This window comes from Pteronotus mesoamericanus, unplaced genomic scaffold (assembly GCF_021234165.1).
Source record: "Pteronotus mesoamericanus isolate MK-2021 breed Mesoamerican mustached bat unplaced genomic scaffold, CSHL_Meso_final contig_82, whole genome shotgun sequence".
NCBI classification, from domain to species: domain Eukaryota; kingdom Metazoa; phylum Chordata; class Mammalia; order Chiroptera; family Mormoopidae; genus Pteronotus; species Pteronotus mesoamericanus.
Window position 1 is genome coordinate 1,308,060 of NW_026555265.1, and position 22,145 is coordinate 1,330,204.

A 22,145-nucleotide genomic window follows, 5' to 3' on the forward strand; every position below is an offset into this window, starting at 1 on the left:
GAACTGTGATAGTTCAATGCTTTCCTTCTTTGAAACATTCCCTGGTAACATGATGTTCTGAGAAGCAGAGGACTTAATGGTCTCAAGTTTTTCAGCTTTTACAATGTCTTGGTCTTTTAAGAAATTTTCCTGTTGAATGGCTTTAACTCTAAAGTTGTTATCACTTCCCACACATTACCTTGCAGTTATCACTTCCCACACATTACCTTGCTTCCTGTCTCTAGAAGAGAAGTAATGAAGGCTGATCTCATCAGCATGGTGGGTGTGTGGGGGGCGGGGGCTTGCACAAATGTGGGACTGAGGAGATACATGCAGAAGCTAGGATCTTGGTACACCTTCTGCCATTCTGCCTTTGGATTTGTACTCTGAATCTTCCTTGGCATAAAGAAGCTAGGATGACGCCTGTCTACCACTGAAGGGAGACTTGACTGCTCTTCTATTTCTCCACCATTGCTTAACTGATTTTTCTTTCAACTTCCTAAATACAATACCTATCGGGAAGTTCTGAGGGAAAGAAACTTATGGTATTTATCTCTGTTTCCCCAAATTTATTGGACCATGAGACTCTTCTTTTGTGTAGTACCTGTAAACAGTCCATGGTAGTTTTCTTGGGGACACACTTTGGGAAATTCTGGTGTCACTGAATTCCCTTTACTTTTCCCAGCACAGAGATACTTAAGCGCAAATTAAACGTGGTATTGAAATGAAACAGAACAGAGTTCAAGTCAATGACCAGGCACGCAGAACAATTAAATGTTCCGAACTCAGAACCCAGGATCAGGGCAACCGGTATACCAAGTATCTGTTCTACTTTAGGTGCCAATGATTCAGAGTGTGGTTTTGGCAATTCATATCATCTCCATATTGTCTTCACACTCTTTACCTCATTAATATTTAAGATGCAACGTGTATGTACCTGAGTAAACAGGAAGTAATTTATTCACTTATTTATTCATTTAATGGTTACTGAGTAGCAACCAACTGCTAGGCACTCTGTTAAGAACTAGAGATACAAAATATTTTAGTTTTGAAGGATTTTTAGCAAGGGCAAGAAAAGTATTAGGTGGAGAAAATGCTGTAATTAAACAATAGGAACAAGGAGGCCTGTGTAACTGATTCTGACTGGCTAAGGTATGGAAGGAAGGTGTCACTGACCTTTAAGGAAGGTCTTGAAGGATGAATACCAAGGTAATTTGCTGGGTTAAGAAGGGGAAAGAGAAAGGACAGTCCAGGGCCAGGGATGGTCATGCATAGTACTGGATAGTTACAGGGTGCACAAGGACATTCATTTAGCAATGAACCCATTTGGCAACTTTGCTGAAGAACATAAAAAATATTTCTCCCTTAGGACAATTGCTGTCCAGAGATTTTCTTTTTTTGACAGAATTACAAAAAGAGGCTCCCTGGGCGGGGCATAAACTTGTAGCAACCATAGAGCTGGGCGTTTCAGCACTGTTCTTGGTAACAGGGCCTTGTGCAGTGAACACTAGTAATATGCACTCTCCAAGAGAGGAAAAAAATGAACAGGGAAATGGAAAAGGGTCTAGAATGTGGAAGCAAAGGAGGAAGAGCAAGTACAAAAGCATCTCTGATTTGGCCCACTTGACGCAGTCTCTAGCACGCAGTTTTATAAATGCAAATCTGCTTATGTCATGCCCATACCAAAAATCCTTCGGGCAGAACACCACGGGCAGGGAAGAGAGGATGAAATGCGCAGTCTTTCACACCTGTGATGAGAGTGGAAGCTGGCAGAAAACTTTTTGGGAAGAAACTTCCATACTGCTCACTCATTAATTTCTTTCTTGATACTGATAACAAGAAATCATTGACAGAATCTAAGTTTATACAGACATGAACATTGTATCATCATTTAGAATACAGGCATACCTTGTTGTATTGTGCTTTGCTTTATTGCCTTTTTTACAAATTGAAGGCAAGACCCTCTACCGACAAAAAGATTGCCTCCTGCTTTATTGCAATACTTGCTTATTTTTGTTGTCTGGAACTTAACCTACAATATCTTAGAGGTATGCTTGTAGTGGAACCTCCTCCTCCCCCACTTCCATCTGTAGGGAAATAGTTAAATAAATTACATGGTATCCATATGACAGAACTTTATGCTGCCATTAAAATATTTAAAAAATTTCAAAAGCCTTCAATATGTATATGTTATAATGTTAAGTGCAAAGAGGAGACACAAACTTACTTACACAGCCTGCTCTCAGCTGTGTAAGAACATGCATAGAAGAAAAGGAGAAATTATTCTAAAATCTTAACAGTGGTGAGTTCTGGGGTATTAGGTTAAAGGTGATTGTTATTACGCTTTTCTAAGTGTTTCATGTTTTTTATAAGTAGGTATTAATGTTATTATTTAAAAGCCTTAAAAAAAACCCCTATCAACTGTTCTTCATACTTATAAAGATGATGTAAACACCCTGGCTTGACGCCCAAGGCCCATCCCCATCTGGCAAGAGGCTGTCTGTGCAGTTTTATTTCCTGACACTGTAGGGTTAGGTACCAGCTCCAGACATACACAACATGTAGTTCCTCAGGTGAACCCTACTGTTTCCCTCCTTTGTGCCACTCTGTATGCTGTACTCCTGCTTGAAATGCCCTCTTCCACTTTTCATTGTCCATCAAAACTCAGCTCAAGTGTCATGAACTTCAAGAAACCTCCCTGGATGTCAGTGCCTGCAGTTTGATTTTGATACTTCCTCTTCAAACTTGCCCAGGCAGATATGGTCCAAGACAGAGCAAGGGGCTGGATGTGTTGCTGCCGTACCATAGGGTCTGGTTTGAAGAGGGAAAGAGATGAAGGACTGGATGAAAAGGGGGAGGGCAAGTAAGAACCCAATCAGTTCTAGGAGCAGGTGCTCTGAGACGGTGGGAGAAACAAGGTTGGAAAGAGGTGCTGTGAGCAGCGCTAGTGCATGACAAGTCCCACCTGTGGCCCCAGTGGTGGGCAGTCCAAGTAGAGGGAGGTGATAAGGATGAGTCAAGGAGAAGTGAGGCAAGTCCAGGAGCTCCTCAGCTTTGCAGCATGTTAGAGTTACAGCAGGTCCTCAAATAATGTCATTTTGCTCAGCGTTGTTTCATTGTAATATTGATGAAGTGAAATGCCACAGGAACTTAACTCTTGTGTACATCAACTAGTCTATGGTAAAACTGGTTTTATTATATGTCATTTCACTTAAAGTCACAGAACCTATCGATGATGTGAAGTGAGGACTTACTGTACCTGGGGAGTTTTTACAAATAATGATGCCTTGGTTGCACCTGTACCAGTTAAATCAGAATGTGTGGGCCTAGGAGCTAGATATTACTATTTGCTTCCAAAACAAAGCACAGTTTGGGAACCACTGGGCTAGGTTTTTGGATGGATCCTCACTATAGGCCAGTAGTTTCCAAAGTGAGGTCTTAGAGTAGCAGAAGGAGCAGCATCACCTGGGAACTTGTTAGAAATGCAAATGCTCAGGTCCTATCCCAAACCCATTGTGTCAGAAACTCTAGGGCTGTGCTCAATTGTCTGTTTTCTAACAAGCCTTCTGGAAGATTCTCAGGCATGCTCATGTTGCCCCAAACAGATGCAGGAGTTGGAGTGGAAAGGAATACCAACAACTTACTTCCTAATTGCTTTGATATAGAGCTTCCTCACTTGAAAATTAGGAATTAGGAATAACGATACTGACCTCAAAGTGTGGTTATGCAATTCAATGACAGGGTTGTATGTGAAAGTGTGGGCAGTAAAAACATATTAGTCTTACTTTCCTTTTCTGCCACATTCATCCTGATTACTGCCAACAATCTCTAATTGTCTACCTACCTTCTTCGAGCTGTATACAAGACCCAAACCAATGTATTTGGGCTAAAGCATTAGAAATAAATCTTCCATGTTCCTCATAGTTTCATCCATTCGCAGAGAGGCTGCAAAGGCAGGTGAGCTTTCCATTAGGTGGGCATCCTGCTCTGTCTGCCTTTTCCTCCTTTATTCTCTTCCCAGATTCTACTCCTTTGCCGACTGCTTTGATCTCAACAGCCCCATTTTGTTTTATTTTTCAGTCCTCCTCACTGCCAGGAGGAGAGGTTGGACCTCAAGACTAACAGGTAAGGGCTGGTGGAGCTCTTATAGTGAAGGGGCACGTCTGACCTGCCTTCTCCCCTCTTAAGACCCTTTGGTGGCTCTGGAAGTCCAAAGGACAGTATCTTAGTTCCTTAGCCAAGCGTGCAAGATCATTTGCTGTCTAGCCCTGTTCCCTTCACAGGTATTCCTCTGGCTGGAGAAGTCCCCTTTACCCTCCAGGGATACCCCAGGCACCATGCTTCTTCCTTCTCCTGTGCTCAGGTGGTGGATCTCACCCACAGCAGTTCCTTCTAGTCATCTCGCTCTCTCAGATCTCCTGCACCTTGTAGGCAGGGCTGTGTTCTTGTTTTATCTTTCTGCATCCCTAACAACTAGCTCAGTCCCAATAAATGTTGAACAAACTAAAGAAGACACATGCTTTAGTGTCAAAAACCTTGACCAATTTGGCCTAAAAGAGGGAAAGATAATGATTAATAGTTAATGATGATGATGATGATGATGATGATGATGATAACTACTTGCCTTCATTGAACCGGGTAATAAGATTTCTTCTATGAATTTGCTTATTTAGTCTGCATATAACACATAATGATGACCCAGTCTGGTTTTTGCTTCTATCCCTTAATACATAATGTTTATGTTCATTCTAACTTGGCTGCTGGTTCACAGTTATGAAAACTGTCATTTAAGATGCAAGGGAAACATGGGATATACAGGTGTGATGATCTGGGCTCTTCACTTACGGTGACCTAGGGAAGTGTGGGAGATCCTTAGCCTAACAGGATGCCCTGCTACCCTCAGTGCAGCCTCTGCTCCATTTCCCCCTCTATCAACATTCCAGAATTTTGGTCTGAGGACTGCAATGGGCTAGCCCAGGAAATTGAGCAGCCCTCAGTGGAGGCACTGAAATCCTGACTATGCAGTAGCAGCAGAGTTCCTGAATCACCCCATCACAGTGTTGAGGAAGGATGCTTCCGAGCCTTAGGCAGCTGTGCCATGCAATAAAACCTGTGGACAGGGTCTCTTTACCTGGGGTACAGCAGTGCAGGTAAACCGAGATGTTAGGTGTCATTGCTTTGGGCTGGAATCATATCAGTTCGGTGTGTAACACAGGTTAGCCAATGCTAATCTGAAGCTCTTACGGGCAGGGGTATGTGCTGGATTAACTAGAAATGCAAAAAGGAATTCATCACTACTTGATAAATGGCCTCTGATAGACAAATATGGAGTCACGAGGGTAAAGGAAAAGCTGAGAAACTGCACGTGTTCCTCAGTTCGGGGCGGACAGCTTAATTGCTGTGTCCATACAGGGCAGGCTGTTTTCTCTGAGTCAGTTCTTAGGCCTGCCATAACAGAATCCCACAGGCTGGGTGGCTTAAGACGCACAAATTAATTTTCTCCCAGTTCTGGAGGCGGGAAGGCCAAGATCACAGTGCAGGCTGGCTTGTATTCCTGGGAGGTCTCTCTCCTTGGTTTGCAGAGGGCAACCCCTTGATGCCTCTTCATATAGTCTTTCCCTTGTAAACGCAAATTCCTGGTATCTCTGTGTGTCTAAATTTCTTCTTTTATTTTTAGGCTTAATCCCTTCACTTTTTTCATCCGGTCACCTAAAGGTACCTCCCCTCTAACCACCTCCCCTCTAACAGCTGTCAGTCTGTTTTGTGTTTCTGTAAGCCTGTTTCTATTTTGTTTATTTTGTTCATTAGATTCTACCTACAAATAAAATTATATGGTACTTGTCTTTCTTTCTGGCATATTTCACTTAACATATTACTGTCCAGGTCTATCCATACTGTCAAAAAAGATAAGATTTCCTTGTTTTTTTATAGCTGCATCGTATTCCATCACATAAAGGTCCCATAGTTGTTTTATCCACTCACCAGCTGACAGACACTTGGGCTGCTTCCATATCTTGACAACTGTAAATAATGCTTCAATGGACATAGAGGTGCATATATTTTTTCAAATCAGTGTTTCAGGTTTCTTCAGATATATTCCCAGAAGTGGAGTCACTGGGTCATAAGGCAGTTTCTTTTTAATTTTTTGAAGTAACTCTGTACTGTTTTCCACAGTGGCTGCACCAACATGCATTCCCACCAATGGGGAAAAAGGGTTCCTCTTTCTCCACATTCTTATCAGGACTTGTTTGTTGATTTATTGATGGTAGCCATTCTGACAGGTGCGAGGTGATTTTAATTTGCATCTCTCTGATGATTAGTGACATTGAGCATCTTCTTATACATCTATTGGCCATCCGTATGTCCTCTTTGGAGAAGTGTTTTTGCAGGGTCTTTGCACATTTTTTAATTGGGTTGTTTTTTTTTTGGTGTTGAGTTTTATAAGTTCTTTATAAATTTTAGATATTAACTCCTCAGATATATAATTGGTGAATATGTTCTCCCATTCAGTAGGTTGTCTTTGTTGTCTTCTCATTTTGTTGAAGGTTTGCTTCACTGTGTAAAAACTTTTTAGTTTGATATAACTAAACTTTTCTTTCCCTTGCCTCAGGAAACATATCAGAAAAGATCTTGCTATAAGAAATGTCCAAGATCTTGCTGCATATATTTTCTTTTAGGATTTTTATGGTTTCAAGTCTAACATTTAAGTCTTTAATTCATTTTGAGTTTATTCTTGTGTATAGTGTAAGCAGGTGGTCTAATTTTTTTTGGCATGTATATGTCTAATTTTCCCAACACCATTTATTGAATAGAGACTATTTTCACACCATTGTATGTGCTTGTTTCCTCTGTTGAATATCAACTGACCATAAAGGCATGAGTTTATTTCTGGGCCCTCTATTCTCTTCTATTCATCTGTATGTCATCTTTATGCCAGTACCATGCTGTTTTGATTACTATGGCCTTGCAGTATAGTTTGTTATCAGGTAGCATGATCCCTCCAACTTTCTTCTCCTTTCTTAAGATTGCTGTGGCTATTCTGGGTCTTTTGTGGTTCCACATACATTTTTGGAATATTTGTTCCAGTTCTATAAAATACGCAATTTATCTTGATAGAAATTGCGTTGAATCTAGATTGCTTTGGGTAATATGTACATTTTAATGATGTTAACTCTTTCTATCCATGAACACTATATGTGCATCCACTTATTTATATCTTCTTCAATTTCTTTCTTTGGTGTCTTATAATCTTCTGAGTACAGGTGTTTTACATCCTTGGTTAAGTTTATTCTAAGGTATTTTATTATTCTTTTAATGCAATTGTAAATGGAATTGTCCTCTTTGTTTCCTTTTCTGACAGTTCATTATTGGTGTATAAAAATGAAACTGATTTCTGGGTAGTTATTTTGTGCCTAGCTCCTTTAATGAATTCATTTATTGGTTCTAATAGTTTTTTGGTGAAATCTTTAGGGTTCTTTATATACAGTATCATATCATCTGCAAATAATGACAGTTTTACTTTTTTTCCAATTAGGATGTCTTTTATTTCTTCTTCTTGTCTGATTGCTGTGGCTAGGACTTCTAGTACTATGTTTAATAAGAGTGGTGAAAGCAGACATCCTTGTCTTGTTCCTTAAGGGAAACAAAGGAAACACTTTAAATTTTTGTCCATTGAGTATGATGTTGGCAGTAGGTTTTTTGTATATGGCCTTCATTATGTTGAGGTATGTTCCCTCTTCTCCCACTTTGGTGAGCATTTTTACTCTAAATGAGTGCTAGGTTTTATCAAATGCTTTTTCTGCATTGTTTATATGATCATGTGATTTTTATCCTTCCTTTTGCTTATGAGGTGTAATACACTTATTGATTTGTGAATATTGTACCAAGCTTGCATCCCCCAAATAAATCTCACTTGATCATAGTGTATAATCTATTTAATGTATTGCTGGATCCAGTTTGCTAATATTTTGTTGCAGATTTTAGCACCTATGTTTATTGGGGACATTGGCCTATAATTTTCTTTCTTTGTAGTGTCCTTATCTGGTTTTGGAATTATGATGATACTGGCCTTGTAAAATGAACTTGGAAGTCTTTCTTCCTCTTCAATTTTTTTTGGAATAGTTTGAGGAGAGGTGTTAATTCTTCTTTGAATGTTTGATAAAATTCATCTGTGAAGCCACATGGTCTGGGACTTTTGTTTATTGGGAGTTTTTTTTTTTATTACTACTTCATTTTCATTAGTTGTAATTGGCCTATTCATATTTAATGATTCTGCATGATACAGTTTGGGAAGATTGTATGTTTCCAGGAATTTATCTACTTTGTCCACATTGTCCAATTTGTTGGCATATAATTGTTTTTAATATTTTCTTACAATTCTTTGTATATCTTTGGTGTCATTTGTTACTTCTTTCATTTCTGATTTTATTTATTTGGGTCCTCTTTCTCTTTTTTTTTGATAAGTCTGGTTGAAGATTTATTAATCTTGTTTATCTTTTCAAAGAAACCAGCTCTTGATTTCACTGATCTTTCCCATGGTATTTTTAGTCTCCTTTTCATTTATTTCTGCTCTAATCTTTACTGTTATTATTTTTTTTTCTACTCACTTTGGGCTTCATTTGTTGTTCTTTCACATTTCTTCTTCTTAAATTAACACCAGTCAGATTGGATTAGGGCCCACCCTAACTGCCTCATTTTAACTTAATCACCTCTTTAAAGCCGCATTTCCAAGTACTGTCATATTTTGAGGTTCTGGGGACTAGGGCTTCAACACGTTAATTTTGGGGAGAGGGGATGACAAAAATTCTCTCCATGAACAGGAACAATAATAAAACCTACTTCATGGGTTATTTTGAGGACAAAAGAGCTGAAGAATGTGAAGGTGTTCTGTAAATAGCAATTAGTAATGTCCTTATCACTGTGCTACTGAGAAGTTGACATGCACTGGGGCTGTGTGGGACCTTCTTACTCTCCTCAGAGGTAAGGAAGGATGTAAGCCCAGCTCTGCCTCACGGTGGGGCCAGGCTCAGTCCTCACAGTCTAGACAGGTGAGTGTAGTTAGCCGACCTCCCTCAGACTTGCCCTGCCAACACTGCGGCAGGTGTCACCTTGGGCTCCTCTCCTGCCTCCAAATTTCCATGGAGATGGGCCACGTGTCCTTGGCGGCTCAGGCACCCAAAGCCCAACAAAGCCATGCACTGATCTGTCTGTCTAAGCTTCCCACTGGGTCTGGTTTGTGCAGATGAAAGACTGCTCCTGGCTAAAGAGCTTCAAAGCTGGCTTAAAAGCATGGCAGCCTGAAAATAGCCTGGGGGTGGGGAGATGGAAAGAACCCCAAAAGACAGTTTCCTGATCTTCTGAGGGGGAGGGGCCTTTGGGACTTCCTTGGGCACAAAAGGTGAGTAAGAAAGGAAGGCTGTAACTATCCACACAGGATGCCCCCGCCCCCCTGCCTTGTTCCCACCTGGCATCTCAAAGCACCAGGCCCTCAAGTATCCCCATCATAACTATCCTGAAGAATAATCTATGACCAATGCTTTCTCTAGAGATCTTAACTCAGACACAGGATAGAGGCAGACGGCCCCTGGTCAGCCAACTACACAGGTAGGAGGGCTGATTCTAAGGCATTCTGTAAACACAGCATAAAGCATGTGCTCCTGAGGGAGGCAGTGAAGCTTAGGCTGTGGGCTTCAGACGGACTTGAGTTTGAATCCTACGGCTTGGCACTCACTAGTCTTATTATCTTGGGAGAAGTCACTTAACTTCTCTGAGTCTGTCTTTTATCTGGAAAATGTGGGTATAAAGGCTCACTGACAGGGTTGCTGTGAGATTCAGAAGTGAAGCCAAAAAGTGCCCTGCACAGACAGCACAAACAGGCCCTCAAGACACAGTTGCTGTTATTGTGGTGTTTTGTTTTCTTAGAAAGGGACTTCCTCAGGAAATTCTGGTTTTGCTACATGGTAAGTGCATGGCCTTCTGCAGATGGTAATTAATGCAGCTCAGAGACGGTAGTGCAGGAGAAGAAAGGGGGAGGAGAGGAAGAGGGCTGGGGTGGGGGATGGGCAGGAGGAGAGGGAAGGGGAAGAATAGGGTGCTGAGGAAGAGAAGGGTAGGGATTCTACGAAAATCAGAGATACTGTGACCTTGAGATTTAGGGTGACTGACCCTCCTGGTGAATGAAGTATCCATATTTCTACTTCTTTTATACAAAAACAGGGAGGATACTCCGCTTTTTATATGGAAATGAGGTCCGTTAGTTCCTTTCCTTTCCTGTGTGTGTGTGTGCAAGTGTGCAATACAATCCCACAATGATCAGGCCTTCCCTTGTTCCTGGGCTGAGCAAGGGGGCAGCAGAGTAGGATCCTCTAGGCATCGATTTGACACCCCTAGTCCCGCTGGGCACCCCCTCTGAGGGGAGTTGCCTTTGTGCCCCGTCCTCATCACACTGGCTGCAGGTTTCTTCTACTCCTGAGGGTCTGTAAAGCCTCATTGGGACATAGAAGTGGTTTTGGACTCTGGATAATCCAGATGGAAGCAGGCAGAAATGAGAACCAGCAAGAGCCTCTGCTTTCTAAGGAGGAGAGAAGTGGCAGGGTCAGAGGGAGAGGCAGTGTGCTGGCCCAGCAGGCAGGGGTTGGAATTTTGGTCTCTGCTCTGGCTATCTGGTTGTGTGATCTTGGGCAAGTCACTTCCATCCTCAGGGCCTCCATTTTCCCATACTGGGGGAGGAAGTGTCCTGTTCTTCAGGTCTGTCTGAGCTCCTCCAACGATGGCAGTGAAGCCTGGATTTTCCAGCTGTCTGGGTCAAGAGCAGATCGGCAGCAGCCTCACCATTGCTCACACTGTGCAGAACACAGAACATTCTGCGTAACCCTACACTGGGGCAAGTGCTGGCTCACAATGACCATTGTTGGTGGTTCCTGAAAGCCTGTTTGAGGGTGGGGTCAGAATCCTCCATTCCTGGTGGCTTTCTCTTCCAGGGTTGGCAGGCTTCTGATGAAGGCTCTGTACTCTGTACTTTGGGGGCAGGGCTTCTAGACTTCACTATGCTAAGAGTCAGGTGCTTCAGAAAAGGAGAAGGGGTATGCTGGCAGAGTTGTGTGGTGGGGAATTACTCATGCAAACAGGATCTCCTGGAAATGGCTCCGAAGCAAGGGCCTGGCATCATCATGCCTCTGAGAAAAGCCAAGCACGAGAATGTCTTGTAAGTTCTGGGAGACAGTGGAGTTACAGGAAATTGTGACCTGATGGTCCCAATGAAGAGAATGACCATTACTGGGCACAGACTCTAGGCCAAGCCTAGAGCTTTACAAAAGTTATTGCTTTTAATCATTGTTGCAATTCTGTTAGGTAGAAACTATTATTCCAATTTAAAAAGAAAAACAAAACAGCAACAACATCCTTGAGGCTCAAAGAGATGGAGGAACTTGCCTAATATCACAAAGTTGGCATGTGGTAAAGCTGGAATTCAAACCTGTCTGACTCCAAAAATAAACTCAGAATAAAGAGTCTGACTCAAGGCAGAGATGAACTCTTAAAGTGATAGGGTGTCTGAAGCCAGGGAAGTGAACTTGATGTGGAGCGAGCCTCATCTCACCTCCTCTCAGGGTTCTTGGCAACACAATCCTATCGAATGGAAAGCTAAATTTCTTGACTTGATGTCAAAAGACCAGTTGGTGTATTACCTGGCATTACTTTGCTCACTGAGCCCAAGAAGCTTCAATTTCAGGCAGAGTGTATGTAATAAAATTAACCAGTGGTGAGATTTTCTAGTTCAACTCAAACCTGATTCTCAGTCATGACACACATAAGGTGCACTGCAGAGATCTACACCGATCAAATGCATCACAGCTCAGAGAGATGCTAACACCACCCACCTGCCCCAGATAGGCAAAGCTAGAAGGAAGCCACAATCGGGAGGGGTGTTTCTGTTTGTTGGGTCAGGATCAGCCAGAAATGGGGAGGTGGCAGAGAGTACTGTGGTGCGTTCAGAAAGAATGCCGTGTTTGGAATTCTAGGACTTGGCTCTAGTCCCAGATCCACCAATTAGTGTGGCCTTGGACGGGTCAATTAACCTCCTTGGGCCTCATTTTTCTAATTATAAAGTGTCTCTGTAGGGGATTAAAGTAAGATGATGGATGTAAAATATTTCTAGCATCTAATGCTAAATCCAAGTAGGTGCCTAACAAATGCTGAATGAATTGGCCTGAAAATGGGAAGAGATGGGCCCTAGCAGCGTTGTGAGGGTGGAAAAGATGCAGGCCCCTGTTTAAGGGCATCCCTTCCGTGAACAGGAGCTGCTGGCATGGGGGAGAGGGTTGGGTGTGGAGGAAGGCAGGAGAAGGCTGAGCTTGCAGGTAGACGCTGGGATCCTTTTGGCTGGTTGGTGGGGTGGGAGGAAATCTCCCTCATGGCAGTGTCCTCTTTGTCTGTCTCCCATTTCCTCTTGACTTTGTCCACTCTTCCTTTTTAGGCCATTGACTCCCAGTTCAAGGCCTTAGAGCTATAAGTCTATCTTCTGCATTGGCCTCCTAACTGGTCTCCCTGCTACCAGTTCCTTTCCTTTTCCTCTAATCCAAACTGTACCCTACTCTCACCTCCTATTGTTCCTGGCTTAAAACCCTTCATCTCTTTCTGTTATTCAAAGGATCCTGTATAAATTCCATGGCCATGTTTATTGCTACTTCTGAGTGCTACTTTCCTGGCCTACCTTCCCTTCTCTCATTCACTGTCTTTTCAAATCTTTTTAAGCTTCAAGTATTAGCACACACAGCACATTCTATTTTGTTTGTTCATTTCATTTCATTCATTCATTCATTCATTCATTGAATATTTATGGATCACCTCCTAGGTGCATGGCACAGTGCTGAACAGCTAACGATAGAATTTCTAAGGAGGACCCTCTTTGTCCTTACTTCCCACACTCTTACGATAACTCTGTTTCTCTTGCTCCACGTTGCTTGCCTCTCACGCCAGTGTTAACATGGTTGTTCTACATATATTTCCTGTATGTATACTGTGAACCACTGAAGGGCTAGACTGTGTGGTACTCTTGCTTGCATCCTCTATAGCTCCTAAAGCACTGCAGTTTCTTGAAGGCCACGCCCCATGGGGTATTATCTGTGTGTTCTTTACCTCATTAGCTTCAGTGTCCTGAGCCATAAAATAGATTAAATTATTTAAATATTCAGTAGGGTTGGCTCATAAGTAAGTGCTCAACAAAGAACAGCCCAATACACATTTATTGGTTCATTGAGAAGATGAAACACTTCTTGCGCACATTAGAAACAGATGAGGAAGAATACTAGCATTCGTGCTGGGCAGAGCATGTGGCCAGCATGGAATTTTGCGGTGGGTTGGGTCTTAGGAGGTGCCTGATATAAAATGGCTGAACAGTTGCTACAGGAGAACAGGGGCTGGTATATGGGCCAAGATGAGGAAAGCAGAAGAGGGAAAATGTAAGGTGTCTAGGCCTGCCAAAGAGCCAGTCTAGAATTTTCTTCTGCCTGTGAAAAATGAAAGGTTTCTTCACTCTGTGGTTCTATTTTAAGAAGCAAACCTCCTAAGGCAGGAATTAAGTTGGAGTCTAACTCCAGCTTGAACCTGTGTGAGCAAGTTTCCCCTCTGCAGATGCCGAACAGCTTCTACCTCACCAGCCCCTCCCAGGTCTTTGGCGGGGGGCGTGGTAGTGTGAGTTTGAGTCCTCTAGATTTAGAAGTCAGCTGAAGAAGAATGAATGCTTGCTTTGCCTTGAATTTCCAGTGAATTCCAGTTGGGCCAGGGCCAGCCAGAGATGGGGAAGCTGGGGTGGGTAGAAAAGAACTGCATGTTTGAAACACTAGGACTTGGGCTCTAGTCCCGGGGCCACCTTTTCATGGACGTTTCTAATGCATAAAGTTTCTTCCTGGCATTGTTAGGGGCAGTAGCCAGCCCTCCAGTGCCGTGCTTCTCAGACTTCAGTATCCGAGGGAATCTTGTTAAAACACGGATTTGGCTGCAGGAGGTCTGGCCTGGGACTTGAGGGTCTGCATTTTTGACACTCTCAGGTGATGCCAGTGCTGCTGGGTGTGAACCACAAGAGGTTCTAGTGCAGGGACCGGCAAACCACAGCTTGAAGGCCAAATTCAGCCTGCAGCTTGTTTGTGTAAGTAAATGAGTTGGGACACAGCCATGCCCACTTGTTTATGTATTCTCCATGGCTGCTTTTTGCTTGATGGACAGAGTTGAATAGTTGCATCAGAGACTCTATGGCCCACAGAGCCTATTTTAATAGTTACTATGAGGTCCTTTACAGAAAACGTTGGCCAATCCCTGCTCTCGTGGACCCAGAGCTGGCCTGAGTGATCTAAAAGACTTGCATTTCACCCTGGGTTTGGCCAAGGGCAAGCGACTTCACCTTGCTAGTTCTCACATTTTTTACCTAGAGGATAAAATGATCTCTAAATCTCTAAGAAACCGGTGACTCCAGGATTTCAGTACTACATAAAAAATATCATAATTTCTATAGAAACAGGCATCTGAGAAACAAGTTGTGCAGCTTTCATTTGGAAGCTGTAAAAACATACCTGGTCTACCCTGCAGAGTCCAGCAGGCAGCCCCTGCCAGATGCCACAAAAGCAACTGCCTGATGTTGAATCAACTGGGAATAGACAGGGGCTTGGGAGACTGAGGACAGGAGGCAGATGGGAGGTGAGCCTCCTGGGTCAGCTCTGAGGGGAAATGCATATCTCTGGGTCTCTAGCATGGGCAACAGGTAAGGCGATTAACAAGGCAGGGGATGCAGGGAGAAGCAGTGGGTTGTAGGAGGCGGGTAGGGTGTGTAAAGAGGGGAAAGATAATGCCTACTTTGGGGCATGTTGATTGCAATGTGGGCACTCAAAAGACCAAATGACAAAGCTGTGACTTCCTGTAAAAAACAAAGCGAAGTCTCTGTAGGCCTGCAAGCATTTAAGAGGAATGACACATGTTGCCATGGTTACTTCTCAGAGCTGAGGGGAGTCCCAGTGCACACAGTCCCCCTGAAGAAACCCCCAGGCTGTTTCGGGGTCACTTGTCTTCCTCTGTCTCAGCCCCCAGGAGAGACCTTGGCCAGAGAGACCTCTGTGAAATGCACGCTTTCTAGAAACATTTTTTTTCTTTCAACCCAAATGAGTAGTGAGTGGCTGACTGTGGCTCACTATGACAGTCATTCTGGTCAGATGTGTGCTGAATGGGAAAATTGGGGACCTATAACCCTGGACAGCTCCTGAACCCAACAGGTCACTTTCTGTTATGGTTTCACGAAGGTGAAAAGAAAGCCCCAAGGAACAATGAACTCATGTGCTTGTAATTATTGTGTTGTGTGCTCTGAGCTCTAGCTCCTCACCTGGGAGTGTGACTCTCAGATGGCTGAATGGCATTCTATTTCCTGATTTGGGATTCGGAAGATAGTCCATACAATGAGTGAAAATCCATGCAGCCAGAGTGTGCAGCAGATTGAATCATGTGCGCTCTGCAAAGTAGTGAAGTCAACTGACTGTGAAGCAGGAGGGTTTTCCTTTTGCCAGACGAGACCTCGGCATCTGGGTGAGATTTGATGACTGCATGCATGTGCCAGGTGGGAGTGCCTGTTCCGTTGGTTCGAGTACCAGGCTAACAAGGCTCCCCTGTGAGCTACATCCTGGCCTGCTGGCCTTGCTGAGGCCCTGGGTAGTCATGCAACTCTGCTTCTTAGTACTTATCACCTAATTATATGTCTATCTGTGGGACTATTTTATTGACACCTGGCTCCCGTGCTCCCCTCTGGCTATGGGGACTATGTCTGTTTTTGCTCATTGTTCCCCAGTGCCTGGCACTTGGTAGGAGCTTCATAAATGTGTTGAATAAATGACAGAAAGCATGTCCCCACTGCTGGGAAATTGACTCAAAGTGTACATTCTACTAATGGTGTCTGCCTCCTTGTCTTTGTTCACCAGGAATTGCAAAAATTATAACCTGGTGAAGCTCTAGGGAGGTTTTGCCCTCTCTGTTTGGAATCTTGTCTAGGACACCCCATTTGTCTTTCAAATGGGATTGACTAAGAAGTCACTGAGAGTAATGTTGCTTTGATATCCAATAGCCAGAAGGGCCAAGTGTGGGTGACATAGCCTCAAGGTTGCTGCTGGCTCAAGCCTGAAGGCTGGATTGGCACAGATGTGAGCCTCAGCAAAGAGTGTGGGAAAAGGTGTTGGAAGCCTCACATTCATATCTAGGGTGGGGCAAGAGAGAAAACCATGGCAGAGCTCTCCAGGGCTTTGCTTCCCAGCCTCATGGGGACTGATCCAGATCTGTGCCATGCCCTTGGAGCTTCACCTGGATTCAAGACTTAGCACCCTTATCCTACCCTGCTTCACTGGACAGCCAGCTCTAGTAACCCCCACACTGGCAGCAACAGCCAAATGGCTTAAGCACAGTGACAACAAATAACCCTGGAGTTATAGGTTGTTAGGGACATAGGTAATTTAAAGAGAATCTAGACCAAATTCCTGAAGCAGAGGTCAAGACAGTGAAATTCTAAATTTGGTCCTTTTTCAAAAATCATATACTAAGTGCTTATCACCTTCCACTTATCACTTAATGATAATTCTGAGTATTACTGATCAAGAGCTCACCACGTTCCAGGCCCTCTGCTAAGTGCCCTACATGGATGATCTCATTCAACTCTCAAACAATGGTAAGGGAGCGAGACTATGGTTGTTTCCATTTTATAACAAGTGTTCAGTGACTCACCCAACTGTCATACGGCTGGTGGTGGGGAGGCCTGGGTCTTCTAACTCGTAGTTCGCTGTTCAATCCCTTACTCTACAATGACTCTCAAGCGCAAGTCCTCTAAGTTACAGCTGAATTACTTATTTGAAAATAGCCAACACATCTTTTACTTATCAAATGGGTTTCTAATGTTTCCATTGAACAAAATTTGCAGGTTCACTATATATAACTCTTTATGAGACTATTTTTTCCCCCAAGAGCTTTCACTAAGTGCCTGTTCCTGTCCTGCTCCAGAATTTAACACCCACTGTGCTGTAGCCCAAAGGCAAGATTCCTTCTCCCTCACCCTTTCCCTCCAACAAACATTTCTGTAGGACAACGTGAGGCAAGTAGGAAGTTAGGCTTTGAAGGGAACACAAACATGAACACATGCTTCCCATTTTCCAGGTACCGGCAGAAGGTATGATGAGGATGAACATGCCTATGGCACGGGGCAACCCGTTATCAGTGTACTGTAAAGATAGAAGGCAAAATTAAATGCTCTAGGAATTCAAATCTGGACTTCCTTCTATAGGCTCCAGGACAGAGAAGGCCCTTGAGGTAGGCCTTGCAGGAGGAGCAGAATTTCAACAAGTATATGTGGAGCCTTTCCTAGACTGGCTCATAAATGCTTCCCATGTTCTGAGTACCTAGCTTGTGAAATACACAGGGTAGGACCTTAAATACATTTTCTAGTTGGCTACTAGCCACTTGGGGCTAGACTAGAAATCATGAACTTGGTCCTGCTGCACCACTGGAAATAAATTATATAAATCCTACCCCACCTCTGGGCCTGGGTTTCTCCCATATGAAATAAGAATATGGGTGGGAGTGGGAATACCCTTGCGCATGGGTCTCTGGTTAGTATTACCTGAAGTTAATATATGCAAAACTATTCACAAGCTAAAATGAAATATGAATGAAAATGAAAAATGAAAAAATGAAATGAAATAAAATGAAATACAAGAGACTATCTGTCACTGTCGTTATTGTTGTTATAAAAACTAAAAAGAAACAATATCTAATGTATGTGTCATTTATCCAACAACCTTTTCTTGACTAACTACACTGGGCCAGGCACTGGGAAAGGAGACACTGGGGACAGGACAGTTGATGGAATGAGTTTAATGTGCTAGGACAAAGGCTGGTCTGCAGCTTGGCATGAGTTCTGCTCTTTCTTAGTGATGGTGCGAGTAGATGGAAATGCTAAAGGTAAAAATGTCAAAATCAGGAATTCAACTGGTATGCTCCAGTATATAATGGGGTTAAAGGTAAGGGGAATATTTTTTTAAGGTTTGAGCTTAAACTGTGTTTCAGGCACTTTCATACCCATCATCTTCATAAAAAGCTAGGTGGTATTATACCCATTTTATAGATGAGGAAGCCAAGACTCAGGGAGGTGAGGTCGCTTCCCAAGGTTTGTAAAACTAAGGTGTAAATGTAAACCCTGCTCATCTAACTGCTTGGTGCCTTTCCCAGCTCCTCATTGCTTTCTAATCAGCTAATTCCTTATAGAATTCATTCCATGCTAATCTTGAATGGTGATCTCTCTTGGGTTGCTTTTCCAAGGGCAAAAACTGATTTATGATAAGAAAGACTTGACAGTAACTCCTTCTATTGTCACGTCCTCTTATATATCCTATGATAAATTCCTTCCTTCTTACTACTCTCTCCTGACTCTTCCCTCATCTCCAAGCCCAGTGAAACCGCCAAGGATTAAAGAATCCCAACAAATGAAGAACATGCAGAGAGAGAGAGATCCCTGCCTTCTTAGCTGCTGCCCTATAAACTGGGGACAAAATGCACTGAAAGGAGGAAGAACCTGGCCATACAGTTTTGTTCAGGGAGTCCATCTAGACCAAAACCTGTCCATTCCTTAGTTCTGTGGAGCCATCAAGAACCTATGATCTATAGAAACCTATATGATTGTCAGCCTCACCTATTTTACAGATAATGAAAATTTAAACCCTAGAAAGTAAAAGGACTTGCCTAACGTCACATGCTAGAGAGAGGCAGTATGAACTGGAATCCAAGTCTCTTGACTCCCAAGACAATGCTTTCCCACTAAAATAGGTTGTCTCTTTAGCTTTTCTCCAATATCTCAACTTACATGAGATCATGGCCCTTTCAAAAAGATAGCTCAGTGTTAATGTCTCTGCAAAGCCCAGAAGCCAGGGCCCCTCTCTCAACCTGTGCTCTGATCAGCTTATGGCCTCCTCCAAATAACAGGAAGTAGCTTCATTTTTAGCTCTGAAAGCACATTCTGGGAGTCAGAGTGGGACATTTGGGGAAGAGAGTTCCTGTATATGATGGTCAAGAGTGATCAGCAGACACATTACTCTTGTGTGAAGGGGAGGAAATACAGTCAGACATGTAACGGGAAGATGTAGCTTGTCCTTGCCTCCTAACCAGAACATGTCCTCAGCAAGAGCTTTCCAAAGCCCCTGGGTTGAGGGAGGGGAGGAGTCTCCTCTGATTCTGTTCTGATGGGGCTGGATTCTAAAGTGGGGGCTGAGGTAGGAGGATCAGGGTGGGAAAAGTTTTCAGGAACTTTCTACAATTTCCAGTGCTTCCCCCACCCTCTGCTGTCACCCGCAACTTCCCCTGCCAAGGGTGGAAGGAGGAACACATTATTCAGTTTAATAATTTATACAAGTTGGAAGGTTTACTGTGAAATAAAGGGGGCTTAAGAGGGCAACAGATAAATAAAAATTCCCGAGTTCTCTCTTAAAGGATGGAGATGTCAAGATGACACCTCTTGATGACTTCATCTAGAATATGACTATCTAATAGATGGATTCAAGCAAGTAACCTTCCCCTATGTAAATGGTCGCCAAGCTTTGTCTCCTTTTACTGGTGGGACCACATCCAATCTTAGCACTGATAGCCTGGGAGAGACCTAGATTCATGGACACTTGTCTATGTCAGTGGTTCTCAAACTTGGCAATTCATCAGAGTCATCTGAGGAGCTCATTACCAGGATCCAACCCAAAGATTAATTAGGTAGATCTGGGCTATGGCCTAGGAATCTTCATTTACAACAAAGAGACATGGTTTAAGAACCAATGATCTGGTTCAATCTCATTTGTTCAGCTCTCAAAATTTTACATATGAGGTTGGTTTTACAGCAAAGAAAACTGAGGTGTCAAAAAGTAGGTTAGTGGTAGCATTTGGACTCAATTCAGTCTCTTGCCTCCTGGTGTGATGTCTTTGAAAATGCCTTTACACATGGTTTCTCTCCCCCAGCTCACCAGTCTATTGAGAACCCCTGAGGATCAGTGGGGCCCTTTCTGCCAATGCACAGAGCAGTTGGAGCTGCCAGAAGCCCTGACTGAGTCCCCACTTGGTTCATTGGTGGAAATGGCTGGTAAGGGGTAGGAGTAAAGGTAGTTTTAAGGGCACTCTCAGAAAGCTGTGTTCTGTTTCTTGATGGGTTGAAAGGGGGAAGGCACAGCTGATGGCTTCTAAGGCATACTAACTAGTTGTCCCAGGCAGAAAGAATAGTCAGTTCATGGAAGTAGCCAGCAGGGCTAGAGAAGCCAGAGGGTAACGGGGAGAGTAGAAGAAGATAAAGTCTCTGAAGTATTGGGAGACCAGACCACCTGGGACCCCTCTAGGCCACATGAAGATCATTGGCTTTTACTTTGAGCCACCACAGGATTTGGAGCAGGAACATGCCATAATCTGACATCGTTTTGCAGGGGTCCTCTGATGCAGTGGTGGCACAGGCTGTACACAAGGCAGGGATACATGTCGGAAATTCAGTTAGGAGGATTTGCAGTAACCTAAGGAACAGAGGATGGTAGCTCAGACCAAGGTGGTAGGAATGCAGTGGTAAGAAGTGGGTGCACCCTTTACTTTTAAAAGTAAAACTAACAGATTTTCTGATAAATTGGATATGAGATATGAGATAAAAAGAGGAGTCAAAGATGATGCCAAGTATATTGGCTCCAGCAATGGGCAGGGTGGAGCCATCCTCAGCTGAGATGGGGAAGGCTGTGGGTGGAGATGGTTTGGGGGAGGGACACCAAGAGTTCTGTTTTGGACATGCTGAGTCATCGGCACTCACGTGGAATTTAAATAAAGTCTTACCACTGGATGAAGTCATCAAGGGCAGTGAGTATAGACAGAAAAGAAAAGAGGGTTGGTGACCCTGCCTGGGGACCCTCCAACATCAACAGATTAGAGAGAAGATGGGGAATCAGCAAAGGAGACTGAGAAAGAGTAACCAGTGGGGTAGGAGGAAAACCAGGAATGTGTGGAGTCCTGGAAGCCACATATATTCAGGAAGAGGGAGAGATCAGTTGGGTCAAATGTCACTGACAGGTGAAGTGAGATGAAAGTTGAGAATGGACTATTGGAAAAAATTACTGGAGAGTAGTGATAACCTTGCTAGGAGCAGCGTCTGACTCCTGACCTCGTGGAGTCCCACAGCTTGACTACTGATGGTCAATAAGAACTCCCTTATTATTAATTTTCTCTTCTCAATTAGGTTGTAAACTTTGCAACATCAGGGATGATGAGTCAGTGTATCCCCAGAGCATGAACACTACCCACCAGAATACCCTTTTACCAGGGCACTGACCTATAGCCATTTTCCTCATGCCTGACTTACCTTGGACGCAGAATTTCAGTTCCTTAGGGTCAGTGACAACCTTTCTGCTTTCCCGGATCACAGCCCGGTTCTTTTTGGTTTCTCCCCAGAGATTGGTGCCACCGTACATGCTGGGAATGTTGAGAATGGCAATGCCTTCAAGGAAGATGTTGCTCAGGTCCACTCCAACCCCGTCACACTGTGGGGCAGAGAGAAAAGGTCATCTGTTAGTATCCTCAGTGCATCCCAGTATAAGGTTCTGTGTGGGGGGCGGGGCTCTCGTGAAAGATGTGATGGGCCCTCAGCCACCAGCCTGCTTCTGTCAGTAGCTGAATCTTGGGTAAATTTTCTCGGGCCTAATGCTATGGCCACTGTAGTGAGGTCGAGGAGCTCTAGTCTTGGCCATGTGTGGGGAAAAGAGCAGACTCCAGAGGCCGCCTATAGGTCTAGAAGGGCTTTAGGGATGGTTCACAAGACAATTGCAAACCTGTTTCTCAGTCCAGACTCATTATCATTAATTCTGACCCTTTCTAACCATTGTGAAGATTTGGGTAGGACACTGAGTCCAAAACCTAGCACAGTAGTTTCTCAGCAACGACAAGAAAGTTTCATTTACCACTTTTCATTTTATCCCTCCTGTGAAAGTAGAAGACTAAGAGTTGGACGGCTTTCAGAATTTGCCTGTCTCCGTATCTGCATCCTAAGTGCAGTTTTGGCATATGTGCTTGCTGATGTAGCACAGTTTGTTTACCCAATCTCTACCACCCGCATCCCCCGCCAAGTGCAAAAGGCCAAGAAGGCTTGATTT

The 22,145-nt window shown here is 43.6% G+C and overlaps 1 protein-coding gene across 6 annotated transcripts in view; it reads right to left on the reverse strand.

The window, feature by feature from the left end:
* Positions 1 to 22,145, reverse strand: part of DGKG (diacylglycerol kinase gamma) — a 191,693-nt gene that overhangs the window by 26,579 nt on the left and 142,969 nt on the right. For all 6 annotated transcript variants that reach the window (XR_008530109.1, XR_008530106.1, XR_008530105.1 and 3 more), the window contains exon 21: positions 21,359 to 21,536. Coding sequence is in view for 1 of the 6 variants with exons in the window: in XM_054585079.1 (XP_054441054.1) it covers positions 21,359 to 21,536 (178 nt within the window). In the remaining 5 variants the exon portion in view is untranslated. The remainder of the gene's footprint in view (positions 1 to 21,358; positions 21,537 to 22,145) is intronic.